The sequence below is a fragment of the Notamacropus eugenii genome, chromosome 1 (genome assembly GCF_028372415.1).
Source record: "Notamacropus eugenii isolate mMacEug1 chromosome 1, mMacEug1.pri_v2, whole genome shotgun sequence".
NCBI classification, from domain to species: Eukaryota; Metazoa; Chordata; class Mammalia; order Diprotodontia; family Macropodidae; genus Notamacropus; species Notamacropus eugenii.
Window position 1 is genome coordinate 446,631,796 of NC_092872.1, and position 18,758 is coordinate 446,650,553.

The window sequence follows — 18,758 nt, forward strand, 5'->3', positions numbered from 1 at the left end:
CCCAGTGATGAGTCATGCACACAGTAGGTGCTTAATAAAGGTGTGTTTGGATAGACAAGTTGATGGATTCTAATTTATTCAAACTATTTTGTTCTCAAAGGAGACCTTCCAACTCCATACCACATGGGTTTCTTCGAGCCAGTGACGTGACAATATATGTCTAATGTCAATATCTGGGAGAAGAGTCTGAACATGTAAAGTTTGTATATCCCAGCCCTGTTCCAGTACAACTGATTTGGATCCCAGAGGGCATCCTATACTTGCTTACTCCTCCATACTCAGAGGCAGCGTAAAAGAAGTGATAGATTTTAATTCAATAGACCCATGTTCTACTCTTAGCTCTGCCAATTTTCTGGCTGTATGAACAAATGAACATATCATTTGCCCTTTCTAAGTTTCCGTTTCCTCATCAGTAAAATGGGGATAATAATATCTGCATTCTCTGTCTCATGCTGAAGATACAGTTTTGAAAAGCTTAAAATACTACATGAATTTAAGTTGTCTAATGCTGTCTTTCTCCTAGGCTCAAGTAAAAGTCCTTAAGGGGGGAGGCTAAGATATCAATGTCCCTTGAGATTCATAGAGAATCAATGAAAAGGACTTTAGAATGCAGAAGCCAAGAGTTGGACAGAAGGGATTTTCAATGTGGAATCATGAAATGGCTCCATCCAAACCAACATCTCTCATTTTGCATAGGAGGAAATGTCAAATTCCTTATCCAAGGAAAGTTACACTGAGTTAGCAGAAGTAGAGCCCAGACTTGTGGTTCATTTTCCCTTACTCTTATCACTACATTAGCTCTCTTGGTAAGTTAATGAAACCCTATGATCTCTAGAGGTCAGGATCAGTAGGAATAACCACGCCTAGAATAACGTAGACCCCAGTCAAAAGCTCTTTATGTATCACTGAGGCCCTCTCCTCCAGTGTCCTTGTCACCTACATGCCCCTCCCACTCATTGCACTGGTCAAGTCGGGCCCCCTCCTTTCGGCTCTCTTCACCAGCTTTCCTAGCCCTTCTGTCTCGTTACAATAAACTCAGTTCTTGTTCCCATTCTACACCCTGCAGAGTGAGGAACCAGCGTGGGTTGAAGAAGGAGGGAGGAAGGAGAAAGAAGAATCTGTGGACAGGACATAGGCATGCTAGGGCTGGGGCTGAGATTCGAGTGTCACCCACCTTCCAGCCGCATCCCCACAGTCAGGCACTTCTGGAAGCGGCAGTAGGGGCATCGTTTACGCTGTGTCTTGTCAATCTTGCAGTTCTGGCTCTCGGTGCACGTGTAGTGTTTGTTATTCTGTACCGTGCGCTTAAAGAACCCCTGTGTCCCGGGGAGATACGGAGGGAGTTAGCACCGGAGAGTCTGGGAGGGGAGGCCAGATGAGGGAGGAGGGGGAGAAAGCACCTGCGTAGGGGAGAGGGAGCTGGTAGAGGTTGATGGAAGAAGCTGTGGGAGGAGGAGAGAATAAGAGGGGAAGAAAAGAGAGAGATTACAGGAAGAGGCCTGGGGAAAGGATTCTGAGAGATGAAAGAGGACATGGAGGAGGAGGGAGAACACTGGAAAAAGTGGGATAGGAAATGAAATGTGCGAGAGCGCTGGAGGACTGAGAAACTGACTAGGGAAGAGAAGAAAGGACTGTGGAAGGGTAAAAGGAAAAAAGAAGGCGGGAAAGTATGTGGGGAAAGAGGAGAGGACCCAAGAATAAAAGCAAAGGATCCCAGGAAGAGAAAAAGATGTGGAGAGTGAGAAGAAAATAGATGGAAGAGAGAGAGAGGACAAGTGGAGAGGATGCCAGGGGATGAGGAAAGCACTCGGGCATCCAAGAGATGCAAAGAGAAGACCAAGAGATGAGGGACGGGGAAGAGACTTAGGGATAGGAGAGGGGACCTTGGGAGAGTGAAAAGACATGGGGAGTAAGGATGGCAAAAGGGAAAGGCAGCTGGAGAGAGGATTGGGGAAAGGATATGGATAAAAGACAAAGTAAGTAATTTGAGAAAACATAGAGGGGAAGAAGTCGAGAATAGGGATGTGGAGAGTCAAGAATATACAGGGAAAGAGGAGAGGATATGAGGGCGGGGGGAATTGGGGAAGGAAGATACAAGGACAGAGAATAAGGGATAGGGTTTCCATAGTTAGGCCGAGACTGGAAGACATTAGCAGGAAAGCGAGGAAGCTCAGGGTCGCCCGGAACTGCCTTTGCTCTGGCTGAGGAGACCCCCGGAGCAGGGAACTGGGAAGGGGTTAACGCACTAGTGTGGACCAAAGAGGGGCTGTGCGAAAGAGAAGCTGAAGGTTTTTTGCGCAGGGAGAAGAGCTTGTTCCAAGCTAGGTTCTTCGCGCGCAATCCGCACCGGAACGCAGCGAAAAAGCTTCTACGCAGCTCCGAGGAAAGATTCGGGTCCCGAGACTAGGTGAGAGCCAGGTACGAGGAGGTGACAGGGAGAAGATCTGTCTCCCCCACAAAGGGGGCCCAGGGACCCCTTTTTTACCTTGAAAGACAGTGGCCCCCAGAACTAACCGAGACCCTTCCTAACTGGGATTAAAGGGGATTGGAGAGAGATGAGGCTCTCTGCAATTGACGTCCCAGGAAACTGGTTAAGACTCAGAATGGGGCAGGTGCCCACTTCGGGCTGAATATTAGTCAGGTTGACAGAGAACGCCTTGTGTCTGACGAATCCCAAATTTATTTTTGCCCTAACTCGGGGGTGGTGGACGTGAATTCAAACGGCAACGAAATCGTGGCCTCTTACAGCAGGAGCCGTGAGAGGGTTGCAGAGCCGGCCCTCGGGGCTCTTGGATCCTTGATCGTCACCCTCGGACCCTAAAGCCTCTTTCAGGGAGGTGGATAGGGGAAGGAGGAGCTGTCCAGAGCCAGCGCCTCCTGCGCTGTTAAGGCCAAACCGCTGTCACCTCCCTCGCCTTGTCGCGTCACAGTGCCGGCTTGACTCCCCCAAGCACCTCAAGTTTAGCTTGTGTTGCTTCTCATACAGGGGAGACCCTGTCACCTTCTTTTTCTCTCCGTCTGTCCCAGTCCTTACCACGTTCCAGCCACACCCCACCCTCTCCCTGTCCCCTTCCTCTTCCCTGGGGTAACTACTCCCGTGCACCTATTAGGGATCTGTGGTCCTGTCCTGGTCACTCCAACAGCTCAGAGCACCTATTGGTTACTCCTCCCTTCCAACCATGTCCCTCTTTTCCGCCCCTCCTCAAACTCCAGGTCTGTCAGCATCCCTCCCCTTCCCCCTTTCCTGGAGGGCCAAGCCAGATCTGACTGGCCCAGGCTATCCAACTCACTGTGTCAGACGGCCAAAGCACCCCTTTCGCCCTCTCCATCTTTCCCATTCTACCTGGGTCGGGTAATTGGCTGCCCTTCGTCCTTTCTACCGTTTCCTGAGAGTTCTCATCTCTCTTCTTCCCCATTGGTAGCCCATCTTGGGGCCAGAGTTCCTCTGTCACTGCGCTGCCTGGCCGTTGTCCCTCTCTTTACGATCCCCTGCCCGTCAGTGACCCCGCCAGAACTCCCCTGGGTCTCCCTCCAACCCCAAGTTCGTCCAGATCCCTCTCAGTCTGGAGGTCGGCTGGCGGGGGCAGCTCACCTTACAGCTCTCGCAGGTGAGCAGCCCATAGTGGTATCCGGACACTTTGTCTCCGCACACCGGGCATAGCTCGTCCAGGTCCTCGTCGTACGAATAGTCCATGCCCTCGGCGGCTGCCTGGGTTGGGGTGGGGGTGGGGGGGTGGGAGGAATAGAAAGGGAAGAGTCACCACAGATCGATCACAGGCAGCCCAGGGGCTGAGGGTGCAGAAGCAGGGAAGGGGCAGGGGGCGGTGGCGCAGCAGAGCCAGGCGTGGCTCAGGGCTACAGCAGAGCCTTTATAGCGCCCGAGGCGCCCTACAGAGACCAGCCACTCCCCCCCGCCCCTTTTCTCTTGCCTCTCCAGCTCCTGTGAGGGTGGGCGGGATGGCGGACTGGATGTGAAATCTAAAGGGACTCAAACTGGATTTCGGGCTGGGCCTCAGGATCCAGTAGCCAGAGGCAGCACAGCACAGGGCCTGGCCTTGATCCTTGCCAGGAGGTAGGCCAGTGCCGTCGAGGTAGAAGTTTGCAACCCAAAGCTCTTTTCTGGCAACAAAAATCACGCACGGCGGAGTCAAGAGCTCCAGGACTAGATGAGAACTAGCTACCTGGAAGAAGAGGAAAGGTGCGGGGGGCGGGGGAGGGAGGAGGGAGAGACTAAGAGGAGAGACAGGTCTTGAAATCATGGGAAAACATGGTGTTGGTGAGACCGAGGGCAGACATAGTGACAATGGGCAGAAACAGAAAGAGGGGTGATCAAGGGGGAGAAAAAGAACGGAGACAGAGACCTCTGGAAGAAAAAGAGACCCGAAGCAGAAACACCCAGTGCAGGTTCGGAAACAGAGGCCGGAGGAGGTAGAGACAGATATTCCTAAGAAATGACACGGAAAAATAATCACATGGAGATACACACGCACAGTCAGAGATGGAAACTGAGGGAGAAGTAGATACACCGAAATATGGCCTCCAGATAGAGATACTGAAGAGGAAAAATTGAAAAAGAGACAAATTCAGAGGGGATTTGGGGAAGAGGCCCAGCCGCCGCGGCTTGGAGAAGGCCGACTGAAGCAGACCCCCAAGAAAGACGGGGACTAAAGAACGGCTATGAAGATAGAAATAAACCCATGCAGAGACAGGAGAGAGAGATTCTGGACAGACATAAGTTAGAAGTCTAAAGAGAGGCACAGACAGAGAGAGAAACTGAGGCATACGAAGCATAGACGCACAGCAACTGCAAAAAGGTAGAAAATTGGGGGCTGGGGGAGGCACCTGAAACAAAATTATAAAGACGAGAGTTGAACCAACGGAAGCATGGAAGTGGAGACAGAGACGTAGCAGAGACTGGAACAGAGTGCCCAAGGGAGGATGGGGACTCTAGGCAGAGACAGGGTGGGGGAGAGAGACACGGGTAATGACCGAAGGGTGGCAATGGAGGCAGAAAAGCAGAAACAAAGACACGAGAAACAGAGACAGAGACTTGGAGAGAGACGTGGGTATCGAAGATGGGCATAGAAACCCAGAAACAGACATGAAGGGTTAGCAACCGAGATTCAGAAAGAGACACACAACGACAGAGACGAAAGACGTGGGGAGAGACAGAGATAATACACACAAGAGACACGGCCAGAAACAGCAGAGACCGAGGAAAGGAAATGGAAACAGAGACAGTGAATCCACAGAGACAGATACTGACAGAAGCAAGGAAAAGGAGGGATGGAAACGGACACAGACAAACAGATGGAGGCAGAGACACACACTGAGAGGCAAACGACAGAGACATTAAAACAGAGGCACACAGAGATAGGGAGACAGAGAGACAAACAGCAGCAGCCACCTGAACCAGAGGGACAAAGTAAAAAACATCAAATACGGAGACAAACACACGGGGACAGAGACGTGAGATCCAGACAGGGAGAGAGACAGAGACATAGAGAGAGACAGAGCCCTACAATTGCAGCAAAGACAAGAGTCCAGCGCTAGAAAGCTTGTCCGCCTTGGCAGGACTCTTCCCCAGAATCCCTGCAGCTGGGGCCCTGATCGTAGTGGGAAGATGAGTGAGCCCAAGATCCACCCGCCCCGTCCCGGTATCCAACCGCGCCCGAACCCCAGTCCCTAGCCTGCCTGCTTCTCCACCTCCTTTCCCTCTCGGTGACCCTGTGGGGCTCCTGGGCCCTCTCCTTTTTGGGATCATAGGCGCTGGGACCCACCTGCCCAGATGAACACCGGCCGGCTATAAGCCGCACCCGGTCCGGCAGCTGATAATCGGCACTACGACTCAGCTCCGGGGAGTCAGCTCCGCGGTGCTGACAGCCCCTGGGGGCGGGGGCGCAGGGCTCTCCTGGGCGGCTTCCATCTGGGGAGCTCTTCTCCGCCCCCCGGCCCCGGCCTCCGCTTCCTCCTCAGAGGGGGGAGGAGGGGAAAAGCCCTACCGAACACACAAGCCTCTACATATAAGCCTCCACATCACTGCCCACAGCGACCCCCATTTTCAGAAGAGCTTGTACTGACTGGGGACCGTGATTCTTCGCGGCAGGGGAGCCCCCAGATCTCTTGCAAATGGAGACTCTTGGCATGTCTCATACACCTGTAAATACGGTATTCCTTCTCTAGCTCAGAAAGCACGGTCTGGGGTACCAGCTTCACCGACCTCACGCCCACCCTCTACTTAGTACCTAAGACCTGTGTGATCTTGACCATGTCATTTAATCGTATTGGACCCTGTTTTCTCCTCTACAAAAACGATTGTCAGACAACATGATTTTAAAGGTTTCTTTTAGTTCCACGTTCTATATTCTAAGCTCTTAACATTCTATGTTCTAAGGTCTTCTTTGGCAAGGTTCTTTTCAGTTTTAACATTTTATGTTCTAATGTCCCTTTCAGTTCCGATGGGTTCTGACTCTAGTACTGTATGTTTTATAGGCCATTTCATTCTTAATATTCTAGGTTCCAAGGTCTTTTCCGATTCTCCGTCCTAAGAGCCTATCTCTTGAGTTGGAACCCGTAACCCTTCTGCCTGCACTTCCCTCCTCCTCTTACATCTGTGGCCAAGAAAATTTGGGGTACTCAAAGATTCGATGCTCACGCATCAGGGCATAGCTCTGGGGGCAGAACACAGGCTTCCCAGCTTTTCCTTTGGGAAAAAGAAGAAAGTAAAAACCCCATCAGTTTATACCCTTAGCAAGCACAAATCAGCAGTCTCGGAACAGTTTGCAAGCCTGACAGACTAAAGGGGTGTTTGGTTCGGTCGTTTTTGTTCTTACGTCTTCTTCAATGTTTACTCAGTTCGAGGAGTGGGGATTGTCTGAGACCAATGGGGGTGAAGATGTGGGAGGAGACACATCCCAAACCCTGCGTTGCCGAGAAGGTAAGCCACCAGAGCTCCGGATGGAGCCCAAACTCCATTCCCAGGTAGCTCAACCCAGAAACTCAGGACTCGGAAAAGTCGGGAACTGAATGCTTTGAAGAATGATCCTGCGGGCATTTGATGAGGTCAAAAGAGTCTGAGGGGAAAAAGGGGAAGAGCCTAGCATACAACAACAAACATATATACCACGGTACATATCTGTACTAGTTTAGTGATTACGGGCAAGTCACTTTTAACGTCTCTCTGTGCCTCAGTTTCTTCATCTGTAAAAATAGGGAGAGTTGGACTAAATGACCTCTAAAGTCCTTTCCAACTGTAATAGTCTATGCAGGCCATTTCCCCTCTCTCTGGCTCAGTTGCCGTATCTGTATAATAAGCATAAAAATCCTTACACAAGGATACACTAGGATGTTTTATTTCACTCGGCTGCTAGAAGCAAAAAGCTTTGTCAAACTTAAAAAGCTTGAAATGTGAAATATTGTTAGTCAATTAAGAATAAATGTGTGGAGTCATGGAGAGAAGATTGGCCTTAGCTTGAGGAAGACCTGCGATTAAACCCTTTACTCCCGTTTTACTAGCGAAGGGGCAAGCCACCATCTCTGAATGCCTCCGAGCGACGTTCTAAATGAAAGACGAGTGACTGATTTGCTTCTGTATAGAGCGTCCCCACAGAGAATTCCCTACCCAGATGAAATTACTGGTCCAGAAGTTAGGTATGTGTACACAAAATGTACATATATGTATACCTGGGCAAGTCACTTAACCTTGTTTGCCTCAGTTTCTTCAACTGTAAAATGAGCTGGAGAAGGAAATGGCAAACCACTCCAGTATCTTTGCCAAGAAAACCCCAAACTGGGTCACGACTGAAAGGACTCAACAACACGAATATACGTACCTGTATACATATATACATGCTTTGATATTTTCAACAAATACTTAAGCGCCTTTGGTATACAGTGGGCTACGCCTGGAGCTCGGGGAGATATAAAATGAAGCTAAAGAGTGATTTCACTTGAGCTTCCAGGTAACCCAGTGTGATGGCAGCGCTATTAAAAAAAAAAAAAGTAAGTTATGCCCATTTCACAGAGAAGAAAACTGAATCCCATAGAAGAGAGTGTCTTTCCGAAGCGTGATTGCGAGCTATGGATGGCGTAGAGACTCGAATCCAGAGTCACCCTCCCCCTAACATCTCCAACTCTTTTCACTACGCTCGGCTGCTGCTAAACTTGCCCACCTGGGAAGACTTTTTTCTCCGAAGGCCGGGGGAGGACTTGCAGGTGGAGAATGCTCTCTCCTTCCCTTGGCCTAGGGAGAAGAAAGAGGTTCTGGGAGAGTGGGGTTCGGGGTGGGGGTTCGGGTAAGTAAGGCCTGAGCTCCGAGACCTCCCGCCAGCTTGAGTTCGGTGTACCTTCCCTCAAGTGCCAGAGAGAAAGCGCGGTAGGAGTAGAAGCTCCTTTCCACGGATTTGGGAGTGAGTGCGCACCATTCCAGACGCCGCCAGCGGCCAAGACCAGGAGCTGTCTGTTGGTGGCGGCCCCGAAGCGCCTTCCTCTCGCCTCCCCGCCGACACTCCAGAGCCACTGTCTGTTTGTCTAGCGCTCCTAGCCTTAATGAGACCCCCAGGGAAGGCGGGAGAAGAGACATCTTCATTTAATAGATGGAGAGACTGAGGCCGGGAGAAGGCTCCTGGAACCACAGATTAAGAGTTTGAAGGGATTTTGGCTCACATAGATGACAGCGTCGTGAAGCGAAGGAGCAATGGCTCGGAGAGCAGTGGGCCGGGGGGAGGCCAGGTTCTCTTGCTGCTGTGATTCTGAACCAATTCCTTAACCTCTTTGGGCCTCGATTTCCTTCTTTGATGAATAATAACAACATACTAATAATTAGCATTTAAGATTTGCAAAGCGCTTTCCATGTGCTTTTTAATTTGATTCTCATAACTATCTGTGACAAAGACAGCGCACTTATCATTATCCCTATTTGACAAAGAAAGGAACTGAGGTCGAAAGAAGTGACGCAACTTGATCAGTTCCAGTCAGTAAATTCTACAGTGTTTCCAGCGCCCCGCAGGCTTCAGCACCCGGGAGTGGAGTTAGGGCATCTCGCTGGGAAAGTCCAGCCAGAGTTAAGGACCCTGGGGTAGCTACATGTAGAGACTTGGATTTCTCTAAGGATTGATGTCACAGTCTTAAGCATTCCCAACCGTTCCTTCCCAAATCACTGCAGCCCGAGACGGGAGGGCAAGCGCCCGTTGTCTGATAAACGCGATCTTTAAACATATAAGCACTATGGGTGCGACCTGATTAAGAGAGAGGTACGTCCGATTCCTCATTGCAGCAGCAACCTGCTAAACAGTGGGGGGTAATCTTGCTGCTTTTCTGGGCTTTGCTTTAGACGGAAGTGGAAAGCTTGGGGCTGGAGAGGGGTGGAGTAATTGTGAGAGGGTAGGTGGTGTTAGGAGGTGTTTAGGAGGTATTCAGTCCCTCGGTAGCAATACAGCAGTCTGAGTTGACTTGCCCTTCCAAAGTCGCCCCAGGTGAATCCTTAGCCCATCCTCTGAATCTCACCCCCAAAATATGATCGTTCTCTTTCATCTGGGATCAGAAGAGAACCTGTACCTGGCACTGGGGAACACCCTAAGCCCAGGGGAGACTCAATGAGCCTCTACCTCTGCAGATCTTTCTATCTCTATCTCTCCCTCTTTCTCACTCACTCACACACGTTATCTTTGTACTGACACACAGACATAAGTAGATACACACAGGTAGACACATGAACATACAGGCTCCTGGAGAGTAACAGGTGTCTCATTTTGCCTCCTCCAGCTTTTAGCACAGAGTTTGACACAAAGTAGGAATCTCATAAATGCATGCTGAGGGATTGAACGCCAGACACATGGAGGCAGATGCAGATATGTAAACATAGGGATACATATGAGGACATATAGCACATAAACATACATAGACACACACTCTTGAGTGATAGATACACAGAGAAATAGACACAGAGGCAGACAGATATACAAACACAAAATACACTCAGATACAGATACACAACCATAGATACACATACACAGGCACAGAAGCAGAGATACAGATGCTTATATTCCCAATGAATGACATGGAACCACAGACAAATGACTAGGGACACACAGCTCTTAGACACACTAATAGCCCTACCCATACACCAACACTGTTAGACACAGATGCACAGAGCCACAGAGATAGACATGCAACCAAGAAGATACAGATAGATACGCAGACATGCTCGCTGATTCCTCCATTCCACACTGGGAAGGAAGAGAAAACTTAGAGCCCCGAGAAGAGGCTTTTGGGGGATCAGAAAGAAAGGGTGGGACTGAGGATCAAGGATATGGCTGCTGCACTCAGACCTATTCCCCTACCCCCGTTACCTCCCAGGGAAGTGTCTCCTGTGGCACAAGAGTCCATCCTGATGCTTTGCTTTTTTCATGATGGCAGCAATGAGGACTTAGTGGCAGGAAAAAAATGAATAAAAATAATAAACATCCCATGGAGGTGGGGGCACAAGAACATAAAAGATGCCTCCTTTAACAGTGAATTTAGGTAAGGAGGCAGGAGGATGTCCAGTATTCCAGACTAGGGGTATTGGTAGGGTGCTAAAATGGAGAGTGTCAGAGCTGGAAAGGTCTTAGCGCATAAAATATTACTGTTGGAATGGACTTTGGACATCATGGAATTCAAACCCATCCTCTTAAAGGTGGGAAAACAGGGGTCTGTAGAGTAGAAGGGACTTACCCATGGTTGCACAATTAGTAGAGCTGGACCTAGACCCTAAGTCTTCTGACAGCTCCCTTGGTGCTCCCTCCACACCACAACTTGTTCTAGCCCAGAGAAACTGCTCACTACTTGATTAGCTTTCTGTTTGGGGAAGGGGGTAAGGGGGGTAGGGTCTGTGTTGTGGGCAGAGGTTGTATGGTATATGCCCAGATTGAGCACTGGATTTAGAGACAAGAGATCCTGAATTAAAATTCCTCCTCAGGCACTTAAATTTTCTGATCCTGAGCAAGTCACTTCTCTGTGCCTCAGTTTTCTCATCTGCAAAATAGGGTCATTGAACTCAATGGCTTCTAAGGTCCTTTCCAGCTCTAGACCCATGATCCTATAATTCTGGATGTACTGAGGGAGGCCAACTGGGAGGTGATGTATGGTAGTTTCAAATCATCTTTTCATATTCTTCTCCCCCAAGCCAAACGCAACTTCAACAATAACAAATCGGATTTCTACACACTTGGATTGCTAAAGCACTTTCCTTAAACCGTGCTGTGAAGCAGAGAGTGCAAATATTATTATCCAATAGATGGAATAATTGAGGTTCAGAAGGGAAGTGATTTGTTCAGAGTTCCTGAGGTCAAAGGGGAGGGGAAGGTCCTTAGTCCTAGAGCCAGGTATAAATTGACTCCCTCCTTCCTTCTTTCCAGTCTTAGTTCAGTCCCAAATATTAATCCTAAGGAGGCTAAAGTACCACAAAGAGGTGAAGCCTCCACAATGGCTGGAGTAAGTCTTCTTTGGAGAGACAGGGGGCTCCCAGTTGTGGTGCATACCCAGACACAAATGCATTTATAAGGTCTAGACACACATGCAGACAAGACATGTGCATAGACCCACACAGCTGAGTAAAAACTGAAAGGGACGTTAGTAAACCATCTTGTCCAATTCCCCGAGCTGGGCCCTGAGCTCAAAACCAAGAGGAAACCACCCCCGGCCATGATTGCTCCCGGAGAGGAAGACTACAGCCTGTTTCCAGGCCCTCCTTCTTCAAAGGGGCCCTGACTGGGCATTGGCTGCAGTTCAGGAGCCAGTGTTTCTCCCAGCTGATGCCTCCCTACCTGACCAACAGCAACAATCGTTCCCACCCGCCAATATTGCCACTGTCTTCCGTTTCTGAAGGAAGTAGCAAAGCTAGTGGAAACAGACCCTGGACTTGAAATATGGAGAGACATGGCTTTGAATTTTAGCTCTGATATCGAACCCTTGGGTGATCTGAAGCCAGTCATTTCCCCTCTATGAGCCTCAGTTTTTTCATCTATTAAATGGGAATACTCACACTGCCTACCTCAGAGGGAAAACACTTTGTAAATCTTAAAGCACTACAGAAATCAAAGTCTTTTTTAAACCTTGGAAACCCCACCGACACACCCTTCAAGAAGGGTTTGGGTCCCCTGACTACCCTCAATGCCCCCAACCCGGGCCTCCACAGTGAAGGCCGAAGCCAGAGCCCGCGGCCTTGTCTCAATCAGTGTCGCTCAGTTACTTACTATGAGCAGGGGCGCCTCTTGCAGGGCTCGGGGGGCCGGCCGGCCAGACAGACAGACAGGCCAGAGCTGGGGCCGTGGCTGGGTTGTGGGTAAGGCGTAGGGAGCTCCCTCACGCCGGCAGGATGGGTGGGTGGGTGCTGGCTCCTGGCCCTGTCCTGGCCGTCCTTCTCCTCCTCCAGCTCCTTCCCTCCCATCTAGGGTTGGGGGGGGCATAGGAGGGAGGCCCCCGCCTGAGGCCCAATCAAGTGTCTCATTGGTTTCTGCACACACGTGATTTGCTGTCTCTTCATTTTTTCTTAGGAGAAAAAAATAATAATAAGAGGACGGTGGGCTGGGGGGTGGGAGGGCTGGACCCAGGGGGAACAGGCATCTAATGCTCCCCAGGGTGGAGGGTAGATAAGGGGATCTTTGCTGTCAATTAAGCCAAAGACAGAGGTGAGTGGGAGGGAGCTCTTGGGGGGGGGGGGAGAAGAGGAAAGCAGCTCATTATCGAGGTGGGAAGGCTGAGGGCCAACCTGATTTATGGGCCCATCCTCCACAGCCTACAGGGCTTCTTGGCCTCTCCGGCCTCTACTCCCCACTTGGCCTGTTGGGGTCCTGGCCTGGGGACCCAGCCTGATTCCCAAGGACCCAAAGAAAGGAGCAAGTGTAGATTGGCACCCTAGATGGGTCCGATAAAAGGCTTTTATAGTGCCCAGCTAACTAGGGGAGTCATGAGGCAGGGGGATGGACGGCATGACCTTGAGAGGATAACTTCCCTTCCCCCACCTTCCCAAAGCTTAGGAGGTAGATTTCAGATTTCAGTCTAAGAGAAGAAAAAAATTTCTTTACAATGAGAGCTTTCCAAAAACGGAATGAGCTGCTTTGGAGAGAATAATGACTTTTATTTCTATAATACTTTACAGTTTTCTGAGTATTTCCTAACTCTGTGAGGGAGGTAGGGCAAGTAGCACAATTTTTAACAGATGAAGAAACTGAGGCATTAGGTGACATAAGTAAGTCACACAGCTAGAAAATGTCAAAGTCAGCACTTAAATGCAGATTTTCTCATGCCAAAACAAGTGCTCTTTCCATGACAGCACACCCTATCTGTGGAGGTCTTTAAGCAGAGACCAGATGACTTCTCAGAGTAGAAGAAATTCTCGTTCAAATATGGGCTGAGCTAGTTATCTTCTGAAGTCCTCGCCATCTCTGAGGTCCCAGGATATTATGAATCCTTCCATAATAGCTCCCATTTCTACAACAGCTTAAGAATTTATTAAATGCTTGTTGATTGGCTTATTGATTGCCCTATAAGGTACTTTTCACAAGGATTCTAGGCTGTTGGTAGGATAAATGCCACAGATATTGGGGATCTTCAAGACCCTCTAAACCCAACTCTTCATTTGAAAATCAAGCAACTGAAACCCTGAGACATGAGGTGATTTGGCCCAAGTCACTTAATCAGAGCTGGAATATCCTTTTTTGTTTCTTTTTTTTTTAAAGCTATATTATCAATCAATTGCATTTATTAAACAGGTCTAATTTATCCAACATAATAGGAAAATGAAAGGTCTTCCCCAAGTAAATCATCTATGAAATGAACCTTATCCCTTCAGTTGATCAATAATGCCATATTAAATATGTGAATTAAGTGCCTGTGCACAGGCGTGTACTTGTGTAGTACCCTATGCCAAGGGTTAGGGAGACAAAATCTAGAGAAGATACAGTTTCTGTCCACAAGACTTATAGTCTACTGGGGGTGGTGGTGGAGAGATGACAAATACAGATGGCTATCCTACATAAGAAGGCATGATATAGTCATGAATAAATGAGGCTGGAGAAAAGGTAGGGGAGGAAGGGATTACAGAAGGCTTCCTGGAGGAGATAGTATTTGAGTTGGACCTAAAAAGATGGGTAGGAATTCAACATGAAACTTCTTTATTTTAACCATTTTGACTAAAATCTTCTTAAAATAAATCATACACTCACATTCTTGAAAAGAATATACAACAAAATGTAAAATAGATAATTTTGATTATATATAATTTAAAGTTTTTTCGCAAAGTCAATGTGACCAAAATGCAATGGAATGCGGAAAACTGAGGGAAGAGGGGGATTTGCAACAAGTTTCTTCGATAAATGCTTCATTTCTCAAATATATAGAGAAATGAGTCAAATTTATAAACATACAAGTCATTCCCCAATTGATATGAACAAGCAGTTTTCAGGCAAAGAAATCAAAGCTATCTATAGGCATATGAAAAAATGCTCTAAATCACTGTTGCTTAGAGAAATACAATTTAAAACAATTCTGAGGTACTATCTCACACCTGTCAGATTGGCAATGTGACAAAAAGAAAAACGATAAATGTTGGAGGGAATGGGATAATAATAACTATTAGTGGAGTTGTGAACTGATACAACCATTCTGCAGAGTTTTTAGGAACTGTGCCCATAGGGCTATAAAACTGTGCACATCCTTTGATTCAGCAAAATGATTAGGTTTATATCCCAAAAGTATGAAAAGGGGGAGGTGGGATAAGGTGAAGGACCTAGGTGTACAAAAATATTTAAGCAGCTCTTTTGTGGTGACTAAGAATTGGAAATTGAGGGGATATCCATCAATTGGGGAATGGCTAAATAAGCTGTGGCATATGGTTGTGATCAGAAAAACCTGGAAACATTTACATGAACTGATACAAAGTGCAGTGAATAGAACCAGAAAAACATTGCACACAGTAACAGCAATATTGTATGATGAACTGTGAATGACAGCTATTTATCAGCAATACAATGATCCAAGAAAAACCTCAAAGGACTCATGACAAAGCATACTATCCATCTCCAGAGAAAGAACTGATATTGTCTGAATGTAGACTGAAGCATGCTATCTCTCTCTTCCTTCCTTCTTTCTCTCCTTCCTTCTTTCTATGTCTCTTTCTTTCCAAGTCTTCTTGTACGAAATGTCTAATATGGAAACGGTTTACATTATTGATTATGCATAACCTACAGCAGCTTGCTTACCATTGTAGGAAGGGAGGGATAGAATTTGGAATTCAAAATTTAAAAAAACCAAATGTTAAAATTGTTTTAACATGTCATTGGGGAAAATTAAAATTTTATTTATATATATACATATATGTGTGTGTATATATAATATAAATATATATATGGAGAGAGACAGACACACAGACACAGACACAGAGAGAATATACAGAATAGTATTTAATTGTTTTTAGTGGCACAGTGGAATAAACATGAAATGACGTAGGAGTTGGAAGAACTATTTTCTCATCCTTAGTCTGCTGGAATACTTAGCATCTGGAAAGTCATTGCCCCTCTTGAATTTCATTTTCCTTACGTAAAATAGGAAAGGACTAGATTAGATAATCTTCAGGGTCCCTTCCAGACTGAGAATACTTTCTTAGAATGTTTGCTCCTTGGATAGAATACAAATTCCTTGAGAGAAGTGACTGCTTCCTTTTGGGTGTAGTTATCACCCACTTCCTATTATCCAGTAGGTGCTTAATAAACATTTGTTAATTGATCAATTGATCAATCCAATAAGGCCCTACCAATTCTAACATCCTGTATACTAGCTTTTTATTGTATAAGAACCCGGCCAGCTCTGAAACCTTAAAAGAAAGTACAATGGGGCTATATAGATGAGCTTGGCCAATATGGCTTTTAAGGCCCTCAAACTCTTTCCTTTAATCCTGCCTTGAGGGTCACCATCCTTGGATGAAGCTTCACTTCCTTCCCCCTTATTCTAGTGGACATGTGGCCTCTATTACAGGCCCCATCTTCCCTCAGAGACTTTTCTCATCATAGAATCTTCCACCTAGAGTGGAAAGGGCCCTTACAGCCTTGTAGTTTAAGCTCATTATTTCACAAATGAAGAAACTGAAGCCTAGAGAGGTTAAATAGCTTGCCCAAGGTCATACATGTAGTAAGCAGCAAAGACAAGACTTGAACACAGGTCTTTTGACTCCAAATCAATCAATCAATCAGTAAACATTTATTATGGATCCACTATGTGATACGTATTGTGCTAAACACTGTCACATATGAAGAAAAAAGAAATAGTCTCTGCTCTCAAGGTGCTCACATTCTATCTGAGGAGACAGCATATTCATTATATATGTATATATATTCAGAAACATTATTTTTCAGTTATGTCTGACTATTCATGATACCCTCTGAGGGTTTCTTCGCAAAGATACTGGAGTGGTGTGCCATTTCCTTCTCCAGCTCATTTTACAGACTAGGAACTGATACAAACAGGGGTAAGTGACTTGCCCAGAGTCTTATAGCTAATAAGTGTCTGAAGCCAGATTTGAACTCAGGAAGATGAGTCTTCCTCACTCCAGGCCCAGAGCTCTGTCAACTGTACCACCTAGTTATCCTATTCAGAAATACGTCTGTGTATTTTCCAGTGTCCTTTCCACAGTCTCTCTCATCTGCTCTCTCCAAAGGCAGCACTAGCAAAGCCCCACCCCAAAGGATCTTTGCATCCTTCCCCAAAGTTGCCTTTTCCCAATGAGGGGCAACTCTTATCTTTCAGCTCATTGAATGACTGACATAAAATCAATCCAATGACTTTCCTAGCTCAAGTTGCCAGCACCGCCCACTATCTCAGGTGTTTAGTCCATCAGTATTTTAGAACATAAATGCTGCAAACACAATAACAATAATCTCTTCCATAAGCGTTTTCTTCACAGTTTGTTACAGCTGTATGTTCAAAAGGTTACTGATTTATTATTTTGATCTGACTTCTGCTTTTCATTGATGGAGGGAATTTAAGTTAGGAAATTCCCTCACCTAATACAGATAAACAACTATCCTACAACTTACATTCAAAGAGAGTTGCCTGGGGACACTGAGAGGTCAAGTGGCTTGCCCAGTTATACATCCCATCTTTATGAATAAGGATGGGACTCCAGCCTGCTAGGTGGCACAGTGTATCCAACCTTGGACTCAGAGTCAAAAAGACCTGAGTTCAGATCTATCCTCAAACATTTACTGCCTGTGTCACCTTGGGCAAGACACATAAAAAAACAACCCTCTATTTGACTCAGTTGTAAAATATGGATAACAAGAACACCTATCTCCTGGAGTTTTTGCGAGGATCAAATGAGATAATATCTGTCAAGAATTTAGCACAGTGCCTGGCACATAAGAGGTACCACATAAATGGTCACTATTCTTATTATCCAGGACTTCCTGACACTAAAGGCAGCCCTCTATAGGCTCTGTTATAGTGTTTCTCTTCAGCCTGTTTCTGAGGATAAATTAGCACCTGCCTTTCAGTTCATGGTCTAAGAGGATTGCATGGGACACTGAGGGGACATCCTTGCCCAGGGTCACAAGTTATTGCCAGTTATTTGTTAGAGGGAGGACTTGAACTCAGGTCTCCTAGGCCTTCAACAATGGTAACAATTATTATTGCCTACAGTAAAAATAATAGCCACTGTTGATAATATTGCACAAAGTGCTTTTTTGAATCTTATTTGATCTTCACAACAGCCCAGTGAAGTAGGCTAATTAATTAATTAATCCTAAACTCCTAAATAATCCCATTTTCCAGGCAGAGAAACTGAGGGTCAGGATAGGTGAATGAATGAATGAATGAATGAATGAATGAATGAATGAATGCATTACTATGTATGAGGCCCTGTGTTAAGCACGTGGGGATACAGTAATTTAGAGCAGAGATGGGATGCAAACCCGTCTATTGACACCTGGCCCAAGCCTTTCTCCAGACACTGACTTCCTTCCGGTCTGAATGAAAGTCATTGATGGGGGGAGGCAAGATTGTTGGAGGCTACCATAAGACAATGAGAGATAGAGAATCTGACTGTGTAGAAACACAGAGCCCTCCAGTTCAGGAAAGGCACTGTGTGGAGGGCTTACTGGGTTGGCTCTTTGGTTTTGGTTGGAAGTAGTCTATCCAGAAATAAGTTCTGTGTTCCTGACTCCCAGACATCCAGACCAAGTTGTCTCATCCTGCACCTCTGCACCTGGGGCTTCCCCACGCCAGAACATCCAGTCTCCTTGGAAGCCTTCTCAACCCAGAATGTTCCCCTGTAAGATCCACTCCTTTCTTCCATTAGTGAGTTCCTCCAGGAGCCCCCATTTCATGGAGGGGCCCAGGGCACTCCATTCTGGACCAGCTTCTGGTTTCCAAGCTTCAAAACTGTGCTCCCTCAGCTAGTCCCTTCCCTGCTTCCACTTTCTGTCAGCTTCCTTTGTGTGTTGTTTTCTCACATTAGAATGTGAGCTTTTTAAGGTCAGGGAATATCCTTTTGGTGGGATTTTTATCTTCAGACTTAGCACAGTGCCTTGAACATAATAAGCACTTAATGCATTTTTCCTTCCTCCCTCCCTCTTTTCCTCTCTCCTTCCCTTCTTCCCTTCTTCCTTCCTTCCTTCCTTCCTTCCTTCCTTCCTTCCTTCCTTCCTTCCATGCATTTTCTTACATTACCTGCCCTCAGTAAGAATTGTGGTGGGGAGAAGTATGCATTCAAGGAAATTGCACTCAAA

General features: G+C 46.8%; 1 protein-coding gene across 2 annotated transcripts in view; it reads right to left on the reverse strand.

Moving 5' to 3' along the window:
- Nucleotides 1-12,435, reverse strand: part of NR5A1 (nuclear receptor subfamily 5 group A member 1) — a 48,443-nt gene extending 36,008 nt beyond the window's left edge. The window contains exons 1-3 of one of the 2 annotated variants that reach the window (XM_072631884.1): nucleotides 12,234-12,435; nucleotides 3,593-3,709; nucleotides 1,175-1,316 (exon numbers count right to left, since the gene is read on the reverse strand). In XM_072631884.1, the coding sequence (XP_072487985.1) occupies nucleotides 1,175-1,316; nucleotides 3,593-3,694 (244 nt within the window). In that variant the 5' untranslated portion in view covers nucleotides 3,695-3,709; nucleotides 12,234-12,435. Of the gene's footprint in view, nucleotides 1-1,174; nucleotides 1,317-3,592; nucleotides 3,710-5,780; nucleotides 5,937-12,233 lie in introns of those variants that run through there. The other variant, XM_072631885.1, reaches the window with a different exon arrangement.
- Nucleotides 12,436-18,758: the final 6,323 nt, after the last annotated feature.